General features: G+C 42.5%; 2 protein-coding genes across 3 annotated transcripts in view; one reads left to right on the top strand and one right to left on the bottom strand.

The window, feature by feature from the left end:
- MRC2 (mannose receptor C-type 2) overlaps nucleotides 1–26793 on the bottom strand; it is a 108422-nt gene that overhangs the window by 37302 nt on the left and 44327 nt on the right. For both annotated transcript variants that reach the window (XM_070729256.1, XM_070729257.1), the window contains exons 8-14: nucleotides 25099–25253; nucleotides 21853–21957; nucleotides 11133–11248; nucleotides 10646–10794; nucleotides 4664–4881; nucleotides 795–937; nucleotides 321–423 (exon numbers count right to left, since the gene is read on the bottom strand). In XM_070729256.1, the coding sequence (XP_070585357.1) occupies nucleotides 321–423; nucleotides 795–937; nucleotides 4664–4881; nucleotides 10646–10794; nucleotides 11133–11248; nucleotides 21853–21957; nucleotides 25099–25253 (989 nt within the window). The remainder of the gene's footprint in view (nucleotides 1–320; nucleotides 424–794; nucleotides 938–4663; nucleotides 4882–10645; nucleotides 10795–11132; nucleotides 11249–21852; nucleotides 21958–25098; nucleotides 25254–26793) is intronic.
- Nucleotides 18665–21739, top strand: LOC139153134 (tigger transposable element-derived protein 1-like). The gene is made up of 3 exons (XM_070726731.1): nucleotides 18665–19145; nucleotides 19391–19539; nucleotides 21674–21739. The coding sequence occupies exons 1-3, from the start codon at nucleotides 18737–18739 to the stop codon at nucleotides 21737–21739; spliced, it is 624 nt and encodes a 207-aa protein (XP_070582832.1). The 5' UTR covers nucleotides 18665–18736.

The raw sequence follows: 26793 nt of genomic DNA, 5'->3' as shown, positions 1-26793 counted from the left end.
ACCCCTACTGTAAATGCCTGATTGGTCGGATTGTAAAAATATGTTCCAAGGTACCAGAATAGAAACTTTAGTTCCTAACACCATGGGAAATTTGTCTTTTCCCATGGTCTTAGGTGACCCCTGTGAAACGGTTATTCGACCCCCAAAGGGGTCCCGACCCCCAGATTGAGAATCACTGGTCTAAGCAGTCAACGATGCTATATTAAACAACCTGTAGCTCAATTTATACTTTGTAAAAAGCTGAGTCAATAAATAAACTAATACTGTTTAAATATTTACACTTCTCCATGTATATTCCAAATATAAAATCCACTACTCACTCCAACACCATCGCTCCAGCTCCAACTTCCCCCAGCTCTAGGGCTACGGCGATTCAAGCCAATCCAGAACCAATGTTGCTCATGAATGTCAGGTTCCGACTCCCTGAGTCATAGCAAAGAGGGACAGAAACAGATGATTGTGTAGGCGAAAAAACCCATTTGACATAATTAAGAAAAATACTCTGATTTTGCTTTTGATGCTGAAAGAAAATTGAACAATTCTTCTTCTTCCTTTCCCCTAATTACTTTCCCCAAATCAAAGTATTGCCATGATTTAAGTTATGTTTTTAGTGAGGTCATTTGGGCTTTTACAATAGATATAGAAACTCTAGGTAAAATTACTGTATGTTCAGCCAATGCATGTATATATTCAGGAGCACAGAAAAATGCTCAAATGTATATAAGCCTGTAACTCCAAAGTATACATTTTCTAATTAGTCACAAAATTACTTAAGTACTTAATTTATTCCTCACCCAAAAATCTTGTTGAGAGTATTGGCTACAAAATGTTCTTCCTCATAATCACTCAAGCTCAAGAGCTGTGCTTTTAATTCCTGACAGAACAAATGTGCTGTGATCCAATTTTTCTTTTCCTGCAGCTTATCATAGCTGAATACCTGTCCAAAAATTAAGGAGAAAGTGTAATTTTACTAATTTATCTCTGTTATTATCCCACCATGACTGACTCTGGTTTTTGTTTCAAATGTATGACAGTATATGTCTCACACAAACTCTACATTGGAAAATGAAATCTATTCTGTTAAAGAAGAATGCTCCATGAATAATATCCCTTTTCTTGAAGACTCAACAAAGGCAGAATCTGATAAATATGCAAAAGGAGCATCATGTTTTCTCATGACTTGATTAGCATTTGGGATAGGATAATGTGAATATCATATTTTTTTATTCTATCTAAAGCCTTCAATATTGATTGGGGTTTGGGTTTTTTTCTTACTTAACCAAAACCATATTTACAGCAATGTGAGATACAGCTACAAATCTATTCACTACACCCATTACCTTTCTCCTCAGTGCATAGCCATAAAACATGTTAATTTTTCTTTCTTTCATCTCATTTGTTAATTTATTCCTTGGTATCCTTTACTTTTACATTCAAAGTCATAGTGTTCTATATTTATTTTATTTTGTTTTGTTTTTGGTGTTATTATATACTATTATAATTTGAATGGTTAATTTACAAACAGTACTAAAACTAGGGCAGCAATACAGTACATTACAATGACACAAACATTAATCTGCCCCCCACCAAACTTTCTTTAAAAAGTTTGAATTAGGTTCTAGAAGGCCATCAGACCAAAAGTGGGAAAGGTTCCACAATGAAAAAGCATTATCTATATGTTTTGCCATTTAACTGCTCTGTAATGAGAACTCCTATGCTGTTTTCTCAGCATATTCAGGAAGGTACTTAAGAAATAAGCAAAATAGCACTTTGAACTGTACTTAGATGGATAACATATGAGAGTTTGAATAACGAAGTTGGAAGAGACTTTGGAGGTCTTTTAATCCAATCCCCTGCTCAGGCAGGAGACCCTATAGCATTCCAGACAAATGGCTATCCTCTTGAGGCAACCAGTTCCACTGATTAATTGTTCTCATTGTCAAAACATTTTTTCCTTAATCCTAGGTTGGATGGCTCCTTGTTAATTTTCTGTTATTTTATTGTCCTACTCTCAGGTGCTTTAAGTTAACTTCCCTCTTCTCTGTAACAGCCCCTCAAATCTTGGAAGGCTGCTATCATGTCATCCATAGTCTTTCTTTTATTAGAGTAGATATATCAGCGACCAGTTACGTCCCACAGAGTTGGCCTTCTCCGGGTCCCGTCGACAAAACAATGTTGTCTGGCGGGACCCAGGGGAAGAGCCTTCTCTGTGGCGGCCCCGACCCTCTGGAATCAACTCCCCCCAGAGATCAGGACTGCCCCCACCCTCCTTGCCTTTTGCAAACTCCTAAAAACCCACCTCTGCCATCAGGTATGGGGAAATTGATTCCCCCGGGCCGTTCCATTTTATGTATGGTTTGTTTGGGATGTATGACTGCTTTTATAATAAGGGTTTTAAACTGTTTTTAATCATTAGATTTGTACTGTGTTTTGTCGTTGTGAGCCGCTCCGAGTCTCCGGAGAGGGGCGGCATACAAATCTAATAAATAAAATAAAAATAAATAAATTATCCAGTTCCTGCAACAGTGCATCATATGTTTTCTTTTAATAATCATCATTGCTGCTCTTTCCTGCATGTTCAACATCTTTTTTGTATCATGGTGAACAAAACTGATGCAGTTTTCAAAGTAGATTATTTCCAAAGCAGTATAAAGCAGTATTATCAAACGTAATGTCCCTAAATAGCAATTCCTGTTTCCAACAATCTAACAAGTTGGCTGCTATATTTTACACTAATTGCAGCTTCTAGGCAGCCTTCAAAAACACCTTTTTATTACAAATATTTTCACACTATTCTGCAGAACTAGAGGATCTCTGACTTGCAAACCAGTATGCTGTTTCTGTATCATACCAGCTAGGAAATACAATCACATTCAAACTATAGCATTTATGTTGAATTATGAAACTGCTGCATTAAAATCAGTTCAAGTTAAAATTATTCTCCTTCCATTTAATCCTTTGCGTATACAGCAATGCTGATAAGTTTGTGAACCCTCAATATATATTTACATAAATATAACCTAAAATTTGACAGTTTTCCAAATAAGTTCTAAAAGTAGAGAAGAGAACTCAGTTAAACAAATGAGTTAAAAACTTTAGATTTATTCATATAGAAGATTATTAGGCTGAGTCTGAGGCAGAGTCAAATGAATCATCAGTTTGGAATTTCTATGCCTTATAAGAAACTTACATCCAGTCCCTTTTCAAAAGAGTCCATTGACTCTTACTTGGCCTTGACCGCTAGTGAATCAGATTCTTGTGAATAGGTAGCATGAAATAAATTTGGAGTACTTTTGGACTCTATCTATCCTGGTTCCTGATTTCTTGTCCCTGACTGTTCATTCATTTATTGAGGAAAATAATCCAAAACTACATATCTCTGTAGGGCAAAATATGTGAACTTCTAGGATTATCAGCTCAGTTGAAGGAGAAGTTAGTGTCACATTCTTCAGTCAATGGGGTGATCAATGGGACCACACTCAGAAGAATACTTGGCAACAATGGTTTGCACAGCAGGGTTAAAAGGAGAAAGCCATGCTCTCCAAAAATAATATTGATAGTCATTTAGTTTGCAAAGCACTACATGGATAAGCTAGAAGTCTATTGAAGAATGTCCTGACCAAAAATAACTTTTTGGTTTGAATGAAAACTTTATGTTTGGCAAAAGGAAAAGCTATATTCCAATATAACAACCTTATCCCATCTGTGAAACATGATGATGGCATGCCGGGGTGGCGCAGCAGGTAGAGTGCTGTACTGCAGGCCACTGAAGCTGACTTGTAGATCTGAAGGTCAGCGGTTCAAATCTCATCACTGAGCCAGGTTGACTCAGCTTTCCATCCTTCCGAGGTGGGTAAAATGAGGACCCAGATTGTGGGGGCAATAGCCTAGCTCTGTTAAAAAAAAAGTTCTATTGCTAACATGTTGTAAGCCGCCCTGAGTCTAAGGAGAAGGGCGGCATAAAAATCAAATGAATGAATGAATGAATGAATGAATGAATGAATGAATGAATGCCTCTGGACCAGGATGGCTTGCCATAATTGATAGAACTATGAATTCTCAGCTAATTCTATAGGGAAAAAAACAGAATATATGTTTATAAACTGAAGCTCCAAAGAAAGTGGGCCATGTAGCAAAACAACAACCGAAACCACAAGTTAAACAACCAAAGAATGATTAAAACACAAGAAAATGAACATATGGACTAGCCAAGTCAAAGTCTTAATCTTAATCCTTGAAAAATGTGGAAGGACTTGAAGCAGGCAGTTTATTTTAGGAAGTCCACTAGCATCCCCAAGTTTACATTTTTCTGCAAAAAGGAATTAGCTAAAAGTTCCTCAAAGCCAATGTGCAGGACAGACAACAGTTATCAGAAACATTTAGTTGCAGTCGCTGCTGCATGCGGAAGTCACACCAGTTATTGAAATAAAAATTCACATTTTTGCCACACACAAATTTGCAGCTTTGGATCATTTTGCTCAATAAATAAGAAGCCTAATATTTTGACTCAGTTGTTTAATTGAATTCTCTTTCTAATTTTAAAACTTTTGTAGAGAACAGATGGTTTAGCTGATATTAATGCAAAAATATTGAAAATTCAAACTTTTAAGCATCACTGCAAATCACTAAGGTAGTTGGCTGCCTTTCTTTACTCGGGACTTACTTTATAGCAATATCTCAGCTTGGAGGTGGTGGTCCAACCTGAAGGACAATTGCCAGTGAGGCTGGGTGTAGGATGTGGTGAAGGAAGTTCAGGATTTACTGGTGTCCCCAGATTCTGCCTGCAGATATACTTGGCCTTGAATGTAGTGCAGTTCTTTACTTCCCACAGGCCCATGGCACTTCCTGTGGCTAAAGCAACACAGCCACCTTTGTTATAACCTAATAAGTTCATGAGAAAGAGGAATATCCAAGAGAAAAGATTTAAATTAATATTTTCTTTCTGACTCACAATACCACAAGATTGCTACCATTACAAAAGCTGACCTTTCTCATTCCTTGAATCACAAAATACCATTTTGATTTTCTCAAATGTGTATTCAAGCTGAAATGTTATTGTCATATTGATTGCAAACTTCTTATAAAAAGATAGCTAGAGACTGTAGTTAATATCACACATCTGATGATGTTATATGTGACGGATACTGGGGGAATATACATTTTGGTGGGGGGTTTTTAATTCCAGATGTTCCTTGTTCCTTTGACTCAATTTCCATAACATTATTTTGAAAGAGAGATGATTTACTATTATTGCTATCAAATTTACATGCTACCCATTTCACTATTCAGAGAGACTCTTACAGCAAGATAAAACACACAAATAACTGACTTATAAATATAAAAACAGATTAAAGTTACAAAAACTAAAACAAACTTTTAAAAAAAGGGTTTATATATAGAGAGAGATGTTAGGACACCATGCCAGCCAGCATGATAGCATTTTCAGGCTGTTTCTAAAGGCTAAAAAAAGGAGTCCGGATCTTACTTTTGTGGCAAGATGTTCCAAAATGTGCAGACCATGGCAAAAAAGACTTTTTTCCTGGATCCCAGCAGTCAAAATTCCTTGCCTGATTGGATCTGCAGTAAGGCCCTTCTGCCAACACGAGCAGAGCAAGCCAACCCCATTGGGGAAAGATAGTTCGGTACATACCCTGGATATGACTTTAAAGGTAATAACCAATACTTTGAATGGCACCCAGAAGCTGATACCGTGTTTCCCCGATAGTAAGACCCCCCCGATTGTAAGACATATGGGGGCTTTCAGGGGGGTCGGCTAATATAAGCCATACCCCGAAAGTAAGACATATGTCTTACTTTCGGGGAAACACGGTACTAAAAGCGAGGGAGGTGTCGAAGCAGTTCGCGGCGCTGGCGAGGGAGCTTCGCACCCAGGAGAGTCTCCCAAACCCGGCGCGGATAAGAAGGACTCCTCGGCCGTTCACGCCAAGGACAGGCAGCCCCAGTTCCAGCGCCTCGGCCTGCTCGCCCGGCCTCTAGCCCGGCGGGGAGAGCAAAGGCGGCGGCGGGAGTAGCGGAGGCGAGGTGGAGAAGAAAGAAGCGGCGGATAGCTGGCGAGGCGCCGGCTAGAGGGCTGGACCCCGCCTCTTTGCCGCCGCTCCCGCCGCTGGCTTTGCTGGGGTCGAGCGCCACCTCCTTTCTCTCACCCCCAGTCCAGCGAGAACGAGAGCACCTTCACAGCCCCTCACTCAAGCACACAGCCAGGCTGGGCCAGGGCGCCCTCAGGCTTCTTGGCGCAGGATCCCAAGCCGGCGCGTAAAAGCCAGGAGGTCCGAGGGGAACATGAGGGTGGGTGACGGGGGAGAGAGAGAGAGAGAATCTTCGCTCTTCCCGGCTGGGGAGGCTACTGCCGCATTCCCCCGGAGCCTTCCCGACGCCGTGTTGCTCGCTGCTGCTGCCGCTGCAAACAGACACCGCGCCACACCACACACGGCGCGCACAAGTGGCGCGCACAACCGGCGAAAAAAGGGAAAGAGGCAGGCGTGGCAGCTCCGGGAATACAGGGAAAGCCGGAGTCCCTTCGTTGGACTCGCCCCTGAGGTGCTGCTGCTGTCACTCGGCTTCGCTCGCTCGCCCGGGTCTGCCTTTCGTATCCGAGGCAGGGCTCCTCTCCTTGCCGCCACCGCTGCTGCTGCTGGTGCCGCCGCTGCCACCGCTGCTCCTGCTTGGGAACGTGTTTCTACGTGCTACCGCCGAGGAGACGACGCCAACACGAGACGCAAGAGGTGCAGGGTTTGGCCACGTCCAATAGCCCATTGGAAGGTGGGAGGGGGGATGGAAGGGGGGTGATTGGAGGGAGAGAAGACGGCGTGGAGGTGGGGGGGGTGGAGACCGAAAGGAAAGGTTCGCAGGGGGGGGGGGGCGACCGCGTCCCTTCCTTTTTCTCGAAGCGTTTGTGTGCTGAAATGCCCTCCCTCTGACTCGCCGAAGCCTGAAGACGAGCCAGCCCCGGTGCCCGGGACAATATAAGACATACCCCCAAAGTAAGACACAGTGGGGCTTTTGGGGGTAAAAAGAAAGTAAGACACTGCCTTACTATCGGGGAAACACGGTAGGATCGCCTAGAGTCCTTAGGGAGTTGGGCAGCATAGAAATGGAAGAAATAAATAAACAAGCAGCCAGTTCAGTTTGCCTAACAGTAGAACATAAGAAGAGCCCTGCTGAATCAGGCCAAAGCCCATCGAGTCCAGCATTCTGTGTCACACAGTGGCCCACCAATTGTCCTTGAGGATCTTGAGCAGAAAGAGAAGGCAAGACCCTCCTTTTCCCCTGACCCCCACCAAATGGTACTCAAGAGAATCCTGCCTGCCTCAACCAACATAGAGGCGGCACATGGACATCCGTTTCAATAACCACCGATACACCTGGCATCCATGAATCTGTCTAATCCTGCCTTGAAGCTATCAAGGCTAACAGGGGTCACAACCTCTTCTGGAAGTGAATTCCATAAACCAACGACCCTCTGGGTGAAGAAATATTTCCCTTGATTTGTCCTCACTTTGAGTGGTGTTACATGTAAGGGGCCTCTAGAACTGTCTGTGCTGCTCCACCCTGGACCAACTGTAGCTTCCAAATAGACTTCAAGAACAGCCCCATGTACAGCACACAGCAGTAATCCAAGCAGGAGATGACCAGGCTAAGAGTGACTGAACACAGTGTCTCAGAATATAGAAAAGGGCACAACAGCCACAAGACAGAAAGTTGTGGGAAGGGTCTCCTTTCCAGAAGTGCTATCTGCTCTTTGAGCAGGAGATATGGACCTAGGATAGTGATGGTGAACCTTTTTTTGCTCAGGTGCCAAAAGCCTGCCCACACATGCAGTAGCGCGTGCAGTAGCACCTATAATGTAATGGCCTCCCCTCGTGCATGCACACACAACCCTCCCCCCTGACTGCCCCTGCATTTCCAAACTTCCGGTTTGCCTGTTGGGCCGTTTTTCACCATCCAAAGGCTCCAGAGGCTTTCCTGAAGTTTGGGGAGAGCGAAAAGCAGCCCAATGGAGGGAAATGGCCTTCCTCTGCCCTCTAGAAGACCTAAAATCAACTGCCTAGCGCACACAAGCGTGCTGGAGTTGAAATAGGGCAAAGCCTAATGTACCCTCAGATATGGCTCAGCATAGCACCTGTGGCCCCAGTACCATAGGTTCACCATCACTGGCCTAGGAGAACTCCCCAAGTTGCATACCAAGTCTGCCTAGGGCAGGAATAGGCAATGTTGGTTCTTCTATGACATGTAGACTTCAACTCCCAGAATCCATGAGCTAGCATGATTAGCTCAGGAATTCTGAGAGTTGAAATCCACAAGTCATAGAAGTGCCAACTTTGCCTACTCTGGCCTAGGGTAATCCCACACTATCCAGAACTAAAGATAGCATCACAATAACTATTTTAGGACTTCTGGGTCTCAAGACTTTGTATCTTTATCTTTATCTTTATCTTTATTTAGATTTGTATGCCGCCCTTCTCCGCAGACTCGGGGCGGCTCACAACAAAGTGGAAAAAACAGTTTATAACAAATCTAAATTTCTACTAAAAACATTTTAAAAACCCCATTTTCTAAACACGCATACATACACACATACCATTCATAAATTGTATATGCCCGGGGGAGATGTCTCAGTTCCCCCATGCCTGACGACACAGGTGGGTCTTAAGAAGTTTACGAAAGGCAAGGAGAGTAGGGGCAGTTCTAATCTCCGTGGGGAGTTGGTTCCAGAGGGCCGGGGCCGCCACAGAGAAGGCTCTTCCCCTGGGGCCCGCCAACCGACATTGTTTAGTTGACAGGACCCGGAGAAGGCCCACTCTGTGGGACCTAATCGGTCGCTGGGATTCGTGCAGCAGCAAGCGGTCTCGGAGATATTCTGGTCCAGTGCCACGAAGGGCTTTAAAGGTCATAACCAACACTTTGAATTGTGACCGGAAGTTGATCGGCAACCAATGCAGACTGCGGAGTGTTGGTGAAACATGGGCATACCTAGGTAGGCCCATGACTGCTCTCGCAGCTGCATTCTGCACGATCTGAAGTTTCCGAACACTTTTCAAAGGTAGCCCCATGTAGAGAGCATTACAGTAGTCGAACCTCGAGGTGATGAGGGCATGAGTGACTGTGAGCAGTGAGTCCCGGTCCAGATAGGGCCGCAACTGGTGTACCAGGCGAACCTGGGCAAACGCCCCCCTCGCCACAGCTGAAAGATGGTTCTCTAATGTGAGCTGTGGATCGAGGAGGACGCCCAAGTTGCGGACCCTCTCCGAGGGGGTCAATAGTTCCCCCCCCAGGGTAATGGAAGGACAGATGGAATTGACCTTGGGAGGCAAAACCCACAGCCACTCCGTCTTATCCGGGTTGAGTTTGAGTCTGTTGACACCCATCCAGGCCCCAACAGCCTCCAGACACCGGCACATCACTTCCACTGCTTGTATACCCCCAGGCACTCTGTCTTTCAGAAGGTTCAGTTGAAGCCTGTTGTCCCTTACAACAGTTCCACAGACTCCAGGCACCACAAAAGGACAGCCACACCATCACTTGTGACACCAGCAATGGAGATATGAAGCTGAGTGTTGGATTATCTCACCCAGAAGTTAAAAAGGAGAGTACCAAGCCCTATGGCACCACACAAAAGAGCGGCCAGGGACTCGATATCTTGCTCCCATTAGCATCAATTGGAACCAGCCACTGAGAAAGGAACCCAGCCAGTGCATCACAGTACCATCTAGTCCTAAATTCCGCAGTCAGTACAAAAGGAAGCTATGGCGATGATATCATGATAACCATTTTTCTAAAGACACTAATGTGTTCAGGGTAATATGGGGCCATAATGGAATCCTGAACATTTTTGCTCTCAGGTACAGGAATAAATGAGGTGATCATAAGCTAAAAAGGAGATGTTACTAATCATGGAACATATTATATAAACCCAAGAAAGCCTAAGAATTTCCCTCTGTAAGAAAAGATGTTTCATAGGGAAGATTTTGAAATTTTGAAAAGGGAATGGAGCATCTCCCAGGCTGAAACTAGGTTGCAACGCCTTGGTCTCTTCAGTCTTGAAAGATGGTGTTTAAGGGGTGGCTTGATTAAAGTGTATAAAATCATGAATGGAATAGAAAAGATGGACAGAGAAAAATTCTTTCCTCTATCACACAATACTAGGACAAGTGGGCACTCCCTAAAGCTCATAGGTAAGAAAGTGAGGACAAATCAAGGGAAATATTTCTTCACCCAGGGGGTGAAGAAGAGGCCGTGACAGCTGTTAGCCTGCATAGCTTCAAGACAGGATTAGACAGATTCATGGATGCCAAGTGTATTGGCGGTTATTGAAATGGATGTTCATGTGCCGCCTCTATGTTGATTGAGGCAGGCAGGATTTCCTTGAGTAACTGACTCTTAAAATAGTAGGTAGTATCCATTTCTTAATCATTTTAATATGAAAATTTTCATTGCTGATTCACATAAAATTAATGTTTAATAAAGCAAACCACAAGATTTTTTTTCTAAAAGCCAGTGTATATTGATATACCAAATCAATACAAATACAAAATCAGATGGTTTTTTTTCTTAGATTGAGTACTTAAAACAAAGTATATAAGAGTGTATATATACTTATGATTTGGAACACAATATAAATTTTTACCGGGTTGGTTGCGGTTCCAATGGGTATAAGTGACTTCATCTCCACTCAACCAATGGAAAGAACCAGTTTCATTTATGTCTTGTAATGCAGTCCAAAAATATTCATCCTCCCAGCCATAGATGAGGCTGCTCACATAAGCTTGTTCAAATCTGGTCCAGGAAAAAAAGAACAAATCCATCATTGCCTCATGTTTTCCTTGAACCCTAATCTTTCCCCAGAGGTTCTGCCATTTTACTATTATCTCTGGCATTCAAATAGCACATACTCTTTCCAAAGGCAACCGAGAGGACAATGGGTAAGTAAACATAGAAACATAGAAACATAAAAGACTGACGGCAGAAAAAGACCTCATGGTCCATCTAGTCTGCCCTTCAAAAGTACTTCAAAAGCTTTACACTGGAGTATCCAGAAGCCAATCTCCCCAATACCTGAATGTTTTTTTAAAAAATGCCACAATACAAAAACTCTTCTTCGTGAGGTTACATACCTGTTGGTGATGGTAACCAGGGTAGAGCCAAAATCCATGCACATTTTCCGAGCTTCATTGTATATCACATGATCGTCCCCCAGCCAATAACAGGATGGACTGTGCCATTTCCAACCCTGAGTAGAACAGAACAGAATCGAATAGAATTCTTTATTGGCCAAGTGTGATTGGAATTTGTCTTTAGTGCATATGCTCCAAAGGAATTTGGAATTTGGTGAATATGCTCTCAGTGAACAACATGGTCTTCAAATTGCCATGTGTTAATTAGTCTGCATCAACAATTACATTATTTCTTCTTTGACAAAATAAAGATTGAAAATATTACAAAAATTGTTAACTTAATGAAATGGTAAATTGCCTTATTTAAAACAGTGAATTATAGAAGGGTACCAAAGAGATATTTTTATCTCGTTATCTATCTGGATCTGGGCTGCAAAAATCTAGACAGACATCAGATGAGAGGTTGATTGTTTTCTTTATCTCGTTCCTCTTATTTTGGGGGCCAATGTTTTGTAGCCCAGATCTGGTAATTCTTAGCATATTGTCAAACTCAGTCACAAAGTTAGAATGGATGGCACAAACAGACTCCAACAGCCTACAGTAGCTGAAAATATTATTCAGATAATTTTTGTCCTTCTCAGTCCTTCAAGCCATAATTGGGTAACAATGGAAATATTACTATCTGCCAACAAGAGAGTGCCAGAAAAGAAGTAAAAAGAACAATTGAAGGGGTGTAAAAATAACAGTATTCCTTCTCTGCTGCTGGTTTCCATTATTCATCACTGTCGAGTAAACCTGTCACAGGATAAGCAAAGAACATAGGGATACATGGGAACTGCTAAGTTTATACTTAATTTACATAAACAAATATGTTTATAACCATCATCCTAATTTCTTATAAGATTTGTAAGACAAGCCACAATTTGCAAAATATGTCATTTTCTACATGCTAATTCCCTGTAACTTGAATACATAATTGGAACAGTCATTATAGTAATAGCAAAATTAAAATATCATAATAATACTAACATAAAAAATTAAGGTTGTATGCCACCAAGAGTCTTCCAAATGAAGCAGGCATAAAACAAAAGCTCTGGGAATGGGATGCCCTTACAATGCCAGATCTTCTCAGGGTGTCAAACTCAATTTCACTGAAGGCTGCTTCAGGATTTTGTTTGATCTTGGGGGGCAGGAGTGGGTGGGGCCAGGGTGGATATGGTCGTCATCACTTGTGTTGGGGGCACCTCTGGTGGTCCAAGTGCTCTGCCAGAGAAAACAGGCTCCTAAGCTCAGATTTTGGTTGTGATGGCCCTTTGCAACCCTCTGTAAAACAGAGAGAAAACAGAGTGCACGGCCCTCCCAAGCTCCATTTTCACTGGCAGAGGCACTGTGGGCCAATTCTTCCCTGTTGAAGGACAGGTCAGATCTAAGCACCTTACAGGCCAGATCCGGGCCTTGAATTTGACACCTCTGTTCTAAGAAATGCCATTCCCACCTCACTGCTTTTAAATATCTTCCCCATTTTTCCTTCCTATACCTCTTCAGCCTACAGGTTTCAGACATATCTTTTCTGGTTGTATGAAACTGAGCCTTTTATTTATATTTTGGGAACCGTGAGGTTCAGCATATGGAATTGTTTAAAGAGGCTAAAAGGAGCACAGGTTGTTTTCATGTCTTGGCAGCCAAATACTATAATCTGCAACAGTAATCCAAAATACACTTCATCTCAAATTCTTCCTCTCAATTTCAACAATAAAATGAGAGCATGGTGGGAAGAAATACACAAAGGCCAATGCAGCTGTTCCAGTTCAGGATGGAAGTAAAAAACTAGATGTACCCTTAATTCATGGGGCAGCTACAAATGAAAGATTATAGGACTGATCTGTACAAGAACAGGATGTAGTCCAATAAACTTAGCATCCAATTTGATGGCTAATAGCTCTTTTAAAAATAAGCATAGTTCCATTCAGCGGAAAAGATTTGCCAGAAAGAAAAGAGTTCACAGCAGAGGTGGCAGTTCTCAAAGCCTAGAACATATTGTATAAAAACAACTTTGGACACAAAATCAAAAGTAACTGTCTTTACAAAAAGGGCAAGATATTTGAATACAAGCTTAAGACATCTAAATCTGAATCTTGCTGACAGGAATCCTCTTCTTGGTTAGATGGTGAGTAAAACGGTTAAGACAGCTAAATTAGCAACAATTTCATGCTAAAAGATAAACATAATTCATGATGTAGTGAGGCATGATGCCTTACTCTACTGGGGCTATACAAATCATTTTATTTTTTTCTCTTGATTTTATTTTTCAACTAAAAGCCAAAACAACCAAACTGGTTTGTTTTTTGCTTCTGCAAAACCAATGCCAATCCAAAACAGTTCAGGAGAACTTCTGGTTTCAAATTAAAACTCATTTTATATTTCATGTCCGCCACTTACAAAAAAATTAAAATTTGAATGAGTGGGAGAACTATCCTTCAACCTTCCATTAGCCATAGTCATGACCTTATATGAACTGTTCTGTGGACCACATTTAAAAAAAATATTTAACTAGAAATCATTGAGCCAGGTTTATAAACAGTCTTCTTTGATAAAATGAGATGAAATTGCTTTTACTTCTTTATAAATGAGATTAAGCAACCTTAAACCTAAGTTCACACTTCTGGAAAGGGAACTGAGGGTCAAAGAAGTGTTGGAAAGCAACACAAGAATGAGCATCATCAAAATTTTCTTTTTCTTTTGTTAAGAGATCAGATGTATTTTTGCATCTCGATTCCCACAAAAGAAAATCATTCCAATTTGGGATGAAGAACATGGGTACAAACCTTCTTCTGAAAACTCTCCGCCCTGCTTCCCACCAAAAGAGAGAGAGAGTTTTTTATCCTGATCTCTGAGGACTCTCAGACAACTTCAAAGTGAGGGAGTGAGAAGATTGCAGACTAATGATTGTGATGTAAGTTAATCAAGATCTTATATACCTTAGACCAATATTTCTCAAGCTTGACAACTTTTATGATATGTCGACTGGGGAATTTTGAAAACAAAATCCACATATCTTAGGCTACCAAGTTTGAAAAACATTGTCTTAGACAATAACAGTAACCCAGAGAAAGTCCCTTAAATATTTCAAAGTTTGTTAGATTTTTATACGTTGTATATCTGAGAAATCTTATTTAAAGGAATAATAGTTAGTATTTTATAATTTAATCCAAATGAAAAATTTGCAAAAGATATCATCATATCCAAATATTTCCTTATCTGCATTTTGTTAAAAAAATACAACTCTATTCTTGCTATTCTAAAGGTTTTTTTCTCCCAAGTTATAACATTAACAAGAATGTGTAAGAATCATATTGTACATTCTTTCAAAGGTATCATTTAAGAACGCTGATAGTTTTCTTTGTAATTATCTGATCTGATAGTCCCAAAAAATCTTAATGAAAATGTCATGAACATTTAAAACTATCTACTTTATGTGTAAAATAATAATAACTTTCCTCTCTCCTTATATACACAAATATAAGCCATTAGTAATTTCTTATTATCTAATATGCTGGCTATTTATTTCTTCTTTCAAAGGTAACCACAGAATTCACTACTATCAATGCAGAGAATAAAGAGAATAAATAAAAGTAGTTAACCAGCCAATCACTTGACAGGTAAGCAAACAAAAGATATGCAGTAGTAAAATGAAATTCAAACTTGTAGGCTCAAGAAAAAAACTTCAGGTGCCTTCTGAAATAGAATAATCAGATATACAAAAGTATATAATAGATTATCAGCTTGGTAAAGTCAGAAATTACAAGAATGGAAATCTAGCACTTTGAAAAACAACAGTTCAACATCCAATAACAGGTCACATCCATAGTTTTTTTATGCTTGTATTATTTTATTCAAGTTCCACCTTAGCCATGAAAGCAAGCTAGGTGATCTGGGGCCAGTCAGTGTGACTCAGCCTAACCCACTTTAACACTGTTCTTGTTCTGGGGACAATTGGATGAGGAAGATGTGCTGGATATGTTTGTCACCTTGAATTATTTCTAATAAGATGAAAAATATACAAAAAAATAAATACATTTATGTTTGGATGATTGCAAACATAAATGTATTTATATATCTTAAGACGCAATCATTCAAACATAAATGTATTTATTTGTTTGTTTATTTTTGAATCAGTCCTGATGTACTCTAGCTGGTGATCTTAAAAGGGTATCTTTAAAGAGAATTGTTTCCTGAAATTCTGAAAAAGACAAATTCTGGAACAATATATATTTCTGTTGATATATGACAATACATGGGGGGGAGGGAGCGGAAAGCTACTTAAAAGGAAATTGTTCTTCTAGCTCTGTCGATTATTAAGACAATGCTGACTCCACTTGGCTGTGTGAAAAAATGTTTACATCAGAGTAAGGTTATGACGAATTGTCATTATTTTAAAAATAAAAGAAATATTGAAAGCTAGCTCATCTTCATTCAGGTTTTTAGTCCTGCCTATGAAGATTAATTAGACATTCAGCATTTTTATTTATTTTTATTTTTATTTTATTCATTTGTCCAATACACAAATACATAGGAAGAAAAATAGACATGTGATAATATAAATGAGGGTGAAAGTGAACTTAGAGGAAGGATATATGAAAGGAAGAGAATATATAAGATAGGTGAAAGAAAGGAAAGACCATTGGACAGGGGACGAAAGGCACACCAGTGCACTTATGTACGCCCCTTACTGGATACATTTGGACTAAATCCTTTCATAAAAGTTTATCATATGGAAAGGAACAGAAACTGCTGATGCTTATGCTGAGTTCTGTGAGCCAGCAATGGAATAAATAATATGGGAATATAAGCATTAAAAACAGAAACAAAAGAACTGCTGGTAAGAGAGAATGGGAGGAGAAATGGGGGGTGTTGGGGGGGGCAATCATCACAATTTTCTGGGAAATGGGAAAAACTGGATTACAATCAGTGATGGGCTCCTACGGGTATGGTCAGGCACGCAGAACAGGTAGAAAAATTTTGGTCAGGTATGCAGAACCGGTAGAAACATTTTGATTTTTTTTCTTTTTTTCCCTTCTAGGCTCTGGGTATGTTTTTCCTTTCGCAGTAAATGAGGTTGAATGTGTATAATTTTAGAAGAGTTGTGCATATGTGTGTGTGTGAACATACACATACAGTTTATTTAATAGATAATGTATATTTTTGTATGCCTGTGTGTAATATGTATGTACACATATGGCATATATACATAGAATTAAATAGTATGTTTTAGATGTTCAGTAATAGTAAATAGATAGGGAAAGTGTATCTCTTTGAGGCGAGGAGAGGTCAGGCACCCTAACCCTAACCCTTGACGTGAGTGATGTCAAGTTGTCCACCTTTAAGCCACTTACATGACCTTTAAGCCACCCCAGTCACATGATCGTCAAGCCATTCCCACCTGGTCACATCGCCGGCAAGCCACACCCAGTGTGGTAGTAAAAATTTTGCAGCCCTTCATTGATTACAATGATGTGTTTTGAATTTCCATTAAGACCAAATTAGATGAGTCCTGTGTTTTTGGATGCATTTTCCCAATTTGGCAAAATGGAAATAAGAATAATTTTTTTAATTGAAAAAAAAACTGAGAGGGAAAGATATGGGAGCATAGTTTTTTTTTTCTTTTTTGCCCAAGCTTACTTTTAAATTTGGAGAGATAGATGCACTTACAAAACGGACACAGTGATGAATCTGGCCAGTTACAAAAAAACCTATTTACAGTAAGGTGAAATAGATCCCACAGATAAGCAATTCATTATCCAAATGATATTAAGGGCTGGTCCTTTGATTTGCAGAATCTCAACATCCTTTTAAAGTTTTTTATTCAAAGTCACTTTTAATAAGTCAGGTGGCACCAAGCAAGGTAATTGGGGGAAATATATAAGGAAGGTGTAAAAATGCAAGCTGATATACTGTAGTTCCAGTTTCCATGTGCAGCTGCATATATGAAATAACCTCCCCTGTAGAGAAACAAATGCACACAGAGAAGGCTACTCTGCCTATGTGACCCTGGAGGCAAAACTTCTTAGCAGACCTCCCTGTGACTTTTTATCTGCTTAAATGCTAAGTTTACTTACACACATTTTTAAAATTAGCAAACTTCCGTCTGCTGCTAGCATAGTTTCCCGCAGCCAATTGGCTCTCAGATATGCTAGACTTCAACTCCCATAATCTCACCCAAATGGCTAGGAAAGCTAAACTTTTATTCAACTGAATGGAGTCTTAACTCTGCCATTAACAAACAGGCAGATTAAATTTGCTTAATTGACACAACTATTAGCTGGTTTTGGGATTGGCATCATTTTTGCATCCCCAATCACAGAGGTACACAATGAGGATTAATCTAAAATGTGCATCATTTGTTCCTTGGGTGGGAAGTAAAACTGGAGAAATAATTCTAACTAGTGTTACAAATCTTTCAGGTAATATTTCCATAATAAAATACCTACAATACTGGAAAAATACACATGTTCCCTTCCCTCTAGAGTTGCTGCAGGGATGGAAAAGCTGAAGCATTCTGCTTTTGGTCAGCTGGAATGTATATGACCCCTGGGCACGGATGCAGAGGTGGGTTAGTCCCGGTTTGGACTGATTCTATGGAACTGGCAGCAACTTGGTGGCCTGAGTCACTAGCATTGGCAATAACCCAGGCCACTCAGTGAGTTTTTCATCCTCCTCAGGCTCCAGAGGCTTCCCTTACACACAAACCCGGAGGCCCTTTGGAGACCAGAAAGAGCCCATTTCCCGATTTCCACTGAGCATGATAGGCCTGTTTTTCACCCTCCCCAGGCTCCAGAGGCATTCTTGGAGCTGAGAGAGAGCAAAAACATTCTCTGCCACCACCTGGAGGCTCTCCGGCGGCCAAAGACGACCTCCCAGAGCCTCCATGTGAGCCATAAATCAGCTGGCCAGCATGCACATGCATGTTGGAGCTGAGTTAGGACAAAGGCTCTTGTGCCAGCAAATATGGCTCTGGGTGCTACCTGTGGCATAGGTTTGCCATCATGGCCCTTGAACATTGCAGCTAAATATGAGTCAGTTGCAGTGTCAGTTGCAGTGTTTGATCATGTGACCATGGGGACATCACAACAGCGTGAGTGTGAAAAGTCATTTTTTTCAGTGTCTTCCCTGTGGCTTTGAATAGTCACTAAATGAATGGTTGCAAGCCAAGAACTATACTTGTATACATGATCTTTCATGGTATGGCAAGGGATGGAAGTGCCCCTTTTTGTCCATGGAATCAAACAATTCATATCTTGCTCTATTTATTTTATTTATTTATTTGTATATTTTTTATTTTGTCCAATACACAATGAGGGTTTTAGTGGGTATATATCTATACAGTGATCCCTCGATTTGCGCGTTCTCGATTAGCGCGAAACGCTGCAACGCGGTTTTTCAAAAAATATTAATTAAAAAATAAGTCCGCGTTTTTTTTCCTACACCACGGTTTTCCCCGCCCGATGACGTCATACTGATTGCTGATTGGCCAAAATCTCGACCAATCGTTGCAAACGCAAAAAAAAGCTTTGCAACTGTTGGAACTTGTTCAGACTTGTTGGAAGATGCCTCCTAAACGTTGCACACGGAGTGGAGGCGGCGACGCTAAAAAGACCAGGAGGATACTCACAATTAAAGAGAAAATTGACATTTTGGACATGCTGAAAGGGGGGCGCTCTTATGCAGATGTTGGTCGGCAGTATGGGATCAACGAATCGAGTGTGCGAACCATTCGGGACGACGAGAAAAAGATAAGGCAAAGTTCTCTGATGGCATTCAACAAGGCTGCAAAAAGAATGGTGACGCCTAGAAACAAACGGCTTATGAAGATGGAAGCTGCTTTGTCCCTGTGGGTACAAGACTGCCGCAAAAAGAGCATTGCTTTGGATACCAACACTATAAGGACCAAGGCCCAGCAATTGTACAACCGTCTTGAAGACACAGAAGGAGGCGATGCAGATGAGGGAAACGCAGGTAAGGGCTGGGGTTTTTTATTCTGTCATTACATACTGTATTTAAGTGTTTTTTAAGGAAGGAGCAGGGAAGGAGGGAAGGAAGGAAGGAGGGAGGGAGGAAGGAAGGAGGGAAGGAGGGAAGGAGGGAAGGAGGGAGGGAGGGAGGGAGAGAAGGGAAGGAGGGAAGGAGGTGGGCATTTACTCTGTATGCTTTCATTCAAGTCACTTCTCTCTCCCTTTCCTGTCATTCTTCTGCTTCTTCAGCCCCAGCCACATTCACAGCAAGCAAAGGGTGGTTTGAGAAATTTCAACGGCGCTATGGCCTGAAGAGTGTGTCATTGCATGGAGAAGCTGCCTCAGCAGATACAGGTGCAGCAGAAAACTTTGTCCAGCGCACGTTTAAAGACCTAATTGCAGAAGTGGGCTACCTTCCAGAACAGGTGTTCAACATGGACGAAACAGGCCTGTTCTGGAAGAGGATGCCTTCAAGGACTTTCTTGATGCAAGATGAAGCCAAAGCCCCTGGCTTTAAGGCCATGAAAGCTGAAGAAGCTGAGGAAGAAGAAGATGTTGGCCTAACGCTTGAGTGGCTTGCAGAACTGAACAGAACTGCTGCACATCTGCAACACATGGTGGAACTTTGGGATCCCAACATGACTCGCTCTATACAGTTTAACGCCTCCCTTGACAACATCTTTGCACCATACAGATCCATGTTAGGCCAGAAAAAGAAACGGCGCCAACAACTGCCCATGACCATGTTTGTCACAAAAACCAAGAGGTCTGTCACACCATCACCTGCAGCGTCCATTGTAGAAATGGTGATAGAAGAAGATCCCTAGTTATCCCAGTTATGCTAACCCCCACCCCACCCCAAAAAATGTAAATAAATATGTTATTGTTCATAACTTAAGAGTCTTATTCAATGTGTACAGTAATGGTAATTAAGGGGATGGGAAATGGTAATTTATGGGTTAAAAGTGTTGGGACTGAGTGGCACACAGTACTGTACATACTGTACAGAAGAATGAATGAATGAATGACTGAGTGAATGAATGAAATTCAAACACAGGTGAGGGCTGGGGGGTTTTATTCTGTCATTACACAGTACAGTACAGTTACAGTTTAAGTGCTTTTTGAGAAAGGAGGGAGAGAAGGGAGGGAGAGAAGGGAAGGAGGGAAGGAGGGAGGGAAGGAGGGAGGGAGAGAAGGGAAGGAGGGAAGGAAGGAGGGAGGGAAGGAGGGAAGGAGGGAGGGAGAGAAGGGAAGGAGGGAAGGAGGGAGGGAAGGAGGGAGGGAGAGAAGGGAAGGAGGGAAGGAAGGAGGGAGGGAAGGAGGGAAGGAGGGAGGGAGAGAAGGGAAGGAAGGAAGGAGGGAGGGAGAGAAGGGAAGGAGGGAAGGAAGGAGGGAAGGAAGGAGGGAAGGAGGGAGGGAGAGAAGGGAAGGAAGGAAGGAGGGAGGGAGAGAAGGGAAGGAGGGAAGGAAGGAGGGAAGGAGGGAGGGAAGGAGGGAGGGAGAGAAGGGAAGGAGGGAAGGAAGGAGGGAGGGAAGGAGGGAAGGAGGGAGGGAGAGAAGGGAAGGAAGGAAGGAGGGAGGGAGAGAAGGGAAGGAGGGAAGGAAGGAGGGAGGGAAGGAGAGAAGGGAAGGAAGGAGGGAGGGAGAGAAGGGAAGGAGGGAAGGAAGGAGGGAGGGAGAGAAGGGAAGGAGGGAGGGTTGCCATTGCCGCCAGCGCTGCCCCAAGAAAGTCGGTGAGAGGAAGGAAGGAGGGAAGGAGGGAGGGAGAGAAGGGAAGGAGGGAAGGAGGGAGGGTTGCCATTGCCATTTGCCGCCAGCACTGCCCTGTGGGTAGCGGCGAGGAGCCCGGAAAAATCACCATTGCATTGCCAGCCTCCGAACCTGCGTCGCTCCACCTTCTGCGCATGTGCGGCCATGGAACAAAGGGCGCGCATGCGCAGATGGTGTTTTTACTTCCGCATCCAGTATAACGCGGAAATCGGTTAGCGCGGGAGGTCTTGGAACGTAACCCCCGCGCTAACCGAGGGATCACTGTATACACATAGTAAAATACATGATGATGTTTATAGAGGAGATACTCATAGTAAAATATATCTAAGAAATAATAGAAAAGAAGATATAGGAATAGAACATATCAATGAAAGAATAGGAGATATATAGGAAATAGAAGATAGGCTTTTCTTAGAAACTGTTATTGACAGGTACTTTTTGGTTTGGAAAGTGTTTTTCTTCTTAGCCAACAATTTAAAGTTCTATTTTTGCCAATAACTGTGTCAGTTTGGGCACTGATATCTAAGATCATCTATTTAAAAATGTCCTTTGCCTGAGAGGCACTTGAAGGTAAATATCGGGTGGAAACACATGCTGTAAAATAATTTTTGATACATTGCTTACCCAGCACACTAGACAGAAAACATGCTTGCTGATTACTGAAGGGAAAAAAAGCTTTCACCTTCTTCATGCTTGCTTTTCTACATTCAATTTTCATGTAACTAACTTTTTAATCAGGATTTGCAAACTTTTCATTATTAGTCACTCCTGCCTCAGAGACTTCAGCCAACTGGAAAGGAAAAGCTTTGCCTCCGTTTGCGTACATGAATCTTCAGAACAATTCTATATAAGCCAACCACAAAATGCAGCTCCTGGGTCTATACCTGGTGTCTATACCTGGTGTACAGGTATACATATATGTAGGAAAACAATGTCTTTACCTTTCTGCAGCCATGGTCCTCCTCTTTCCCCTGACTTACTCGACCTCGTTTCTTACAGACAGAAGGCAATGTCTGATTGCATGGACTGTCATTCCATCTTCCTTCCTGGATGGAAGCACAGAAGTTTCAAATGAGTAAAAGCTATTTTCACAGTTGGGTTCCAGTTTCTAAATACAGTGGTACCTCTACTTAAGAACTTAATTTGCTCTGTGACCAGGTTCTTGAGTAGAAAAGTTTGTAAGTAGAAGCAATGTTTCCCATAGGAATCAATGTAAAAGCAAATAATGTGTGCAAATCCATTAGGATAGAGATAAAAGCTTGGGATTTGGGTGGGAGGAGGAGGAGGAAGAAGAGGAGGAGGACAGTCGCTGCCGAAGGAAGAAGGTGAGGTGAGGGGAATTTAAAAAAAACCAAAACATTAAGGCTTTTTTAAAAAAAGGGATTCTGAGGCGGTGAGGAGGAGCACGTGCCTCCCATACACCTGGCGCGAGCCTGCCTCCCATACACTGCGCCAGAGAGAGAAACCCAGGGGGAGTGGCAGGAAACTGGCCGGGCGTTCGTGCCGCTCTCAAATTTCCTGGGAAATTTTTGCAGGTTTAGGTTCTTAAGTAGAAAATGGTTCTTAAGAGGCAAAAAAATCTTGAACACCCGATTCTTATCTACAAAAGTTCTTAAGTAGAGGCATTCTTAAGTAGTGGTACCACTGTATTCTAAATATTAATATTGTATCTTATCAACTTCCCGTGTCAACTATATATTTACAATTTTAAAAGTTTTGCAAAGCCTTTATTGTATGAAAATTTCTAATCTATCTATCTATCTATCTATCTATCTATCTATCTATCTATCTATCTATCTATCTATCTATCTATCTATCGGATTTATATGCCGCCCCTCTCCGCAGACTCGGGGCGGCTAATATCTAATATTAGCTTAATCTTTATCTTTTGCCTTTTGTATGAGACTATCCATTTGTATTTTATCCAAAATTCCTTTTGCAATGCTGATCTGTTTAGCACACGCCTGGGCATATTTCTGCAATCGCTATTTCAGAAATCAGTTTTTTTAAATAAATAAACCAATTTTCTTTCTACATACAATCTCCCAGATACCATAAACCCAAATGCTTGCAATCTAAAGGAATATGGTCTACATGTGCACATGAGTGCCAGAAACCAGCAGACCAGGTGACTGGCATGCATGCACATGTGTACACTGGAAACTGGAAGCTCAGCTTCCCGGTATTCACATGCATGCCAGGAAACTGCTCTTCCGGTTTCTGGTGCTCCCACACACGTGCTCCTGTTTTGGCACTCAGTACTGAAAGGTTTCGCCAACACTGCTATGTATATGTACCGTATTTTTGGGAGTATTAAATGCACCTTTTAACTCCCTAAAAGAGGCCGAAAATTCAGGTGACTCTTATACTCTGAATGTAGCTTTTTTCCCCACAAGCCCTAACTAGCTGCTGACAATCTTGCCAGCTCTTACCTTGCAGGCTCTTTCATTGTTTCTCTCTGTGAAGAATATTTTCCAAGCCCTAAGTCTTTACAGGATTTTTTTCATTGCTCTACTTGCTATGAATAAGTTTCTTTCTAGTCCTAACCAGGTGCTAACGATCTTCCCAGCTCTTATCAGCTTGCAAACTCTTTCATTGTTACTCTCTGCAAGGAATGTTTTCCAAGCCCTAAGTCTGTGCAGGTTTTCTTTTCCCCTCATTGCTTTACTTACTCAGAATGTTTCTTTCCATCCCTAACGAGGTGCTAATGATGTTCCCATCTCTTTCATTGTTACTCTCTCCGAATAAGAGTTTTTTAAAGCCCTAATCAGGGTTTTTTAAAGCCCTAATCAGGGGATAAAATAATCAGCTGAATCTGACTAAGGATGCTAGCCAGATGAATATCTGGTAAGCAGATTTTGCCCCCTATTTTCCTCCCCCAAAACTAAGGTGTGTCTTATACTCCGGTGCGTCTTATACCCCGAAAAATAAAGTACAGTGATCCCCCGGTTGTTGCGTTCCCGACCATTGCGAACAGGCTAATTTGCGATTTTTCAACCCGGAAGTAAACAACACCATCTGCGCATGCGCGCCCTTTTCTTTCTATGGCCACGCATGCGTAGATGGTGGAGTTTGCCGGGCAGATCAGCTGCTGGGCGGCTTCCCTGGGTCTTCCCCCTCTTGCCGGGGTTTCCCCTTTGCGTGGGCGGCGGGGAAACCCCAGCCCCGCTTCCCAGCTGAGTGGCGCGAGCAACGGCGTGGGCGGGTGAAGGGCGGGCGAAGGGCGCGCGGACAAGCGGCGGCCGCACCAGCGGCGGCGGCACGAGCGGCGGCCGGACGAGCGGCGGCGGCACGAGCGGCGGCCGGAGAAGCGGCGGCCGCACCAGCAGCGGCAGCACCAGCGGCGGCCGGACAAGCGGCGGCGGCACGAGCGGCGGCCGGACAAGCGGCGGCCGCACCAGCAGCGGTGGCACGAGCGGCGGCGGCATGAGCGGTGGCCGGACAAGCGGCGGCGGCACGAGCAGCAGCCGGAGAAGCGGCTGCCGCACCAGCAGCGGCTGGACAAGCGGCGGGCAGGCGGGCAGGCAGGCGGCTCCTCAGCTGTTGGGCGGGGGTCTTCCCAGGTGCGGAAGTAAAAAACACCATCTGCACATGCGCGGCCATGAAAAAAAGGGCACGCATGCGCAGATGGTGTTTTTACTTCCGCAGCGCTACTTCGCGAAAACCCGCTCATTGCGGGGGGTCCTGGAACGGAACCCTCGCAATGATCGGGGGATCACTGTATATACTGTATGCAATGTTTTTAAAGAGTTATTTAATCCTATTATACGGTTACTGGCAAAACCTCAAAAGGCTTCAAAAAATAAATGTTTCAAGTTTATCAATATATCTGGGTGATCCAACTATAAAAAACAAATTGGAATAGATTCCTACAAAGCTTTGTCTGCTTCAGATGTCTGTGAAAAAAATAAATAGCTCTTAGATTACATAATTGTTTTGGACGAAACTGGATAAGTCGTTTCCAAATTTCTTTACAATCAAATTTATTTTAAGGGGGGGAAAAGAGTTTAAAGTGCAACTCACTTTAGATTCCAAAATCACAAACCATTCATGATGGGTTATAGTTATTCACCTACAAGTACATTGATATTGTTTTGACTTTTTGATACGTGGTACCAAGAGTCCTCTTTATGCTAAAATTAGGTATTTTTTTTATGATAGAAAGATTTCCGAAATTTTACTCATACCGGCCCCCAGATAGTCACACAGTCTTCAAGGCTATCTCGGAAATTGTTGGGCTCAAAAGGATGCCAGAATGTAAACTGCACTGGTGTGCTGTCTGACCACTCAAAATTCATCTGCAGTCGAAGATCATTCAGACCAATCCAAAGTTCTTCAACATCTGGCACAACAGGGAACAAGAGAAAAGAGTTTATACAATCCTCTTCCGTGTATGTTAGGAATTACTTCTTTGTATTCACCACATCATAAGAGGTATGCCTTTCTAATTTACTTGCTCTTCTAATACAGTGGTACCTCAAGATACGAACCCCTCGTCTTACAAACAACTCGTGATACGAACCCGGGGTTCAGAAAAATTTTGCCTCTTCTTACGAACTTTTTTCGAGTTACGAACCGGCGTTCGGAGACTGCTGGGAAGCCACGCGGCTGTTTTAAAAGGTGACAGCCGGGCGGCGGGGCTTCCCAGCAGCCTCCCGAACGCCGGTTCGTAACTCGAAAAAAGTTCGTAAGAAGAGGCAAAATTTTTCTGAACTCCGGGTTCGATTCGGGAGGTTGCTGGGAAGCCCCCCAGCCCGGCTGTCACCTTTTAAAACAGCCGCGTGGCTTCCCAGCAGTCTCCGAACGCCGAACACGGAAGTTCGGGTTTGGCGTTCGGCTTCGGGAAGCTGCTGGGAAACCGCGCGGCTGTTTTAAAAGGTGACAGCCGGCCTGGGGGGCTTCTCAGCAACCTCCCGAACCCCGAACTTTTGCCGAACTTCCGGGTTCGGGGTTCGGGAGGTTGCTGGGAAACCCCCCAGCCCGGCTTTCACCTTTTAAAATAGCCGCGCGGCTTCCCAGCAGTCGTCGCACACCGGTTTTTTGCGGGGGGGGGTTTTGGTTGCACGGATTAATTGACTTTACATTGTTTCCTATGGGAAACAATGTTTCATCTTACGAACCTTTCGTCTTACGAACCTCCCCCTGGAACCAATTAGGTTCGTAAGACGAGGTATGATTGTATATAAACATTTAGCAAAATGTTGCTAAATTCATAAAAGAGAATGTTGGCCTTCTCTGGGTCCCATCAACTAAGCAATGCAGGTTGGATGGGCTGCAGTGGAGGGCCTTCTTTGTGGCTGCCCCTGTTCTATGGAAGCAATTCCCCCCTGATGTCTGTATTGCTCCCACCCTACTGGCCTTCCAAAAGGCAGTGAACAACTGCTTTGTCAGCAGACCCAGGGGACGGGAATACTATCATCTGTCACGGCCGAATTGTGTCGATAAGTTAGGTATGTATGTTGATTGATTGGATTGTTGTGGGTTTTTAAATAGGATTTTATTGTTTTATTTTAATATTTAGTTTTAATATTAATATTGACTTCTTCTATTATTGTATTATATTGTGTTTTATATTGCTATAAGCCGCCCTGAGTCCCACAGGATTGGTTGGCATAGAAGTCGAATTAATAAATAAATAATAAATAAATAAAAATCTTCCATGAAAACAAGGAATTTAGAATTTGGACAGAGCACTCAGAAAAGTTGTTACTTCCTCTGCTGTGGTTTATCTTATTTCCAAGCTAGAATAGAATGGAATAACAGAGTTGGAAGGGACCTTGGAGGTCTTCTACTCTAACCCCCTGCTTAGGCAAGAAACGGACAAATGTCAATCCAACATCTTCTTTGAAACTTCCGGTGTTGGAGCCTTCATAACTACTGGA

The sequence above is a fragment of the Erythrolamprus reginae genome, chromosome Z, assembly GCF_031021105.1.
Source record: "Erythrolamprus reginae isolate rEryReg1 chromosome Z, rEryReg1.hap1, whole genome shotgun sequence".
Lineage (NCBI taxonomy): Eukaryota > Metazoa > Chordata > Lepidosauria > Squamata > Dipsadidae > Erythrolamprus > Erythrolamprus reginae.
Note: the sequence above shows the minus strand (reverse complement) of the source record. Positions and strands in the feature narration are given on the sequence as shown.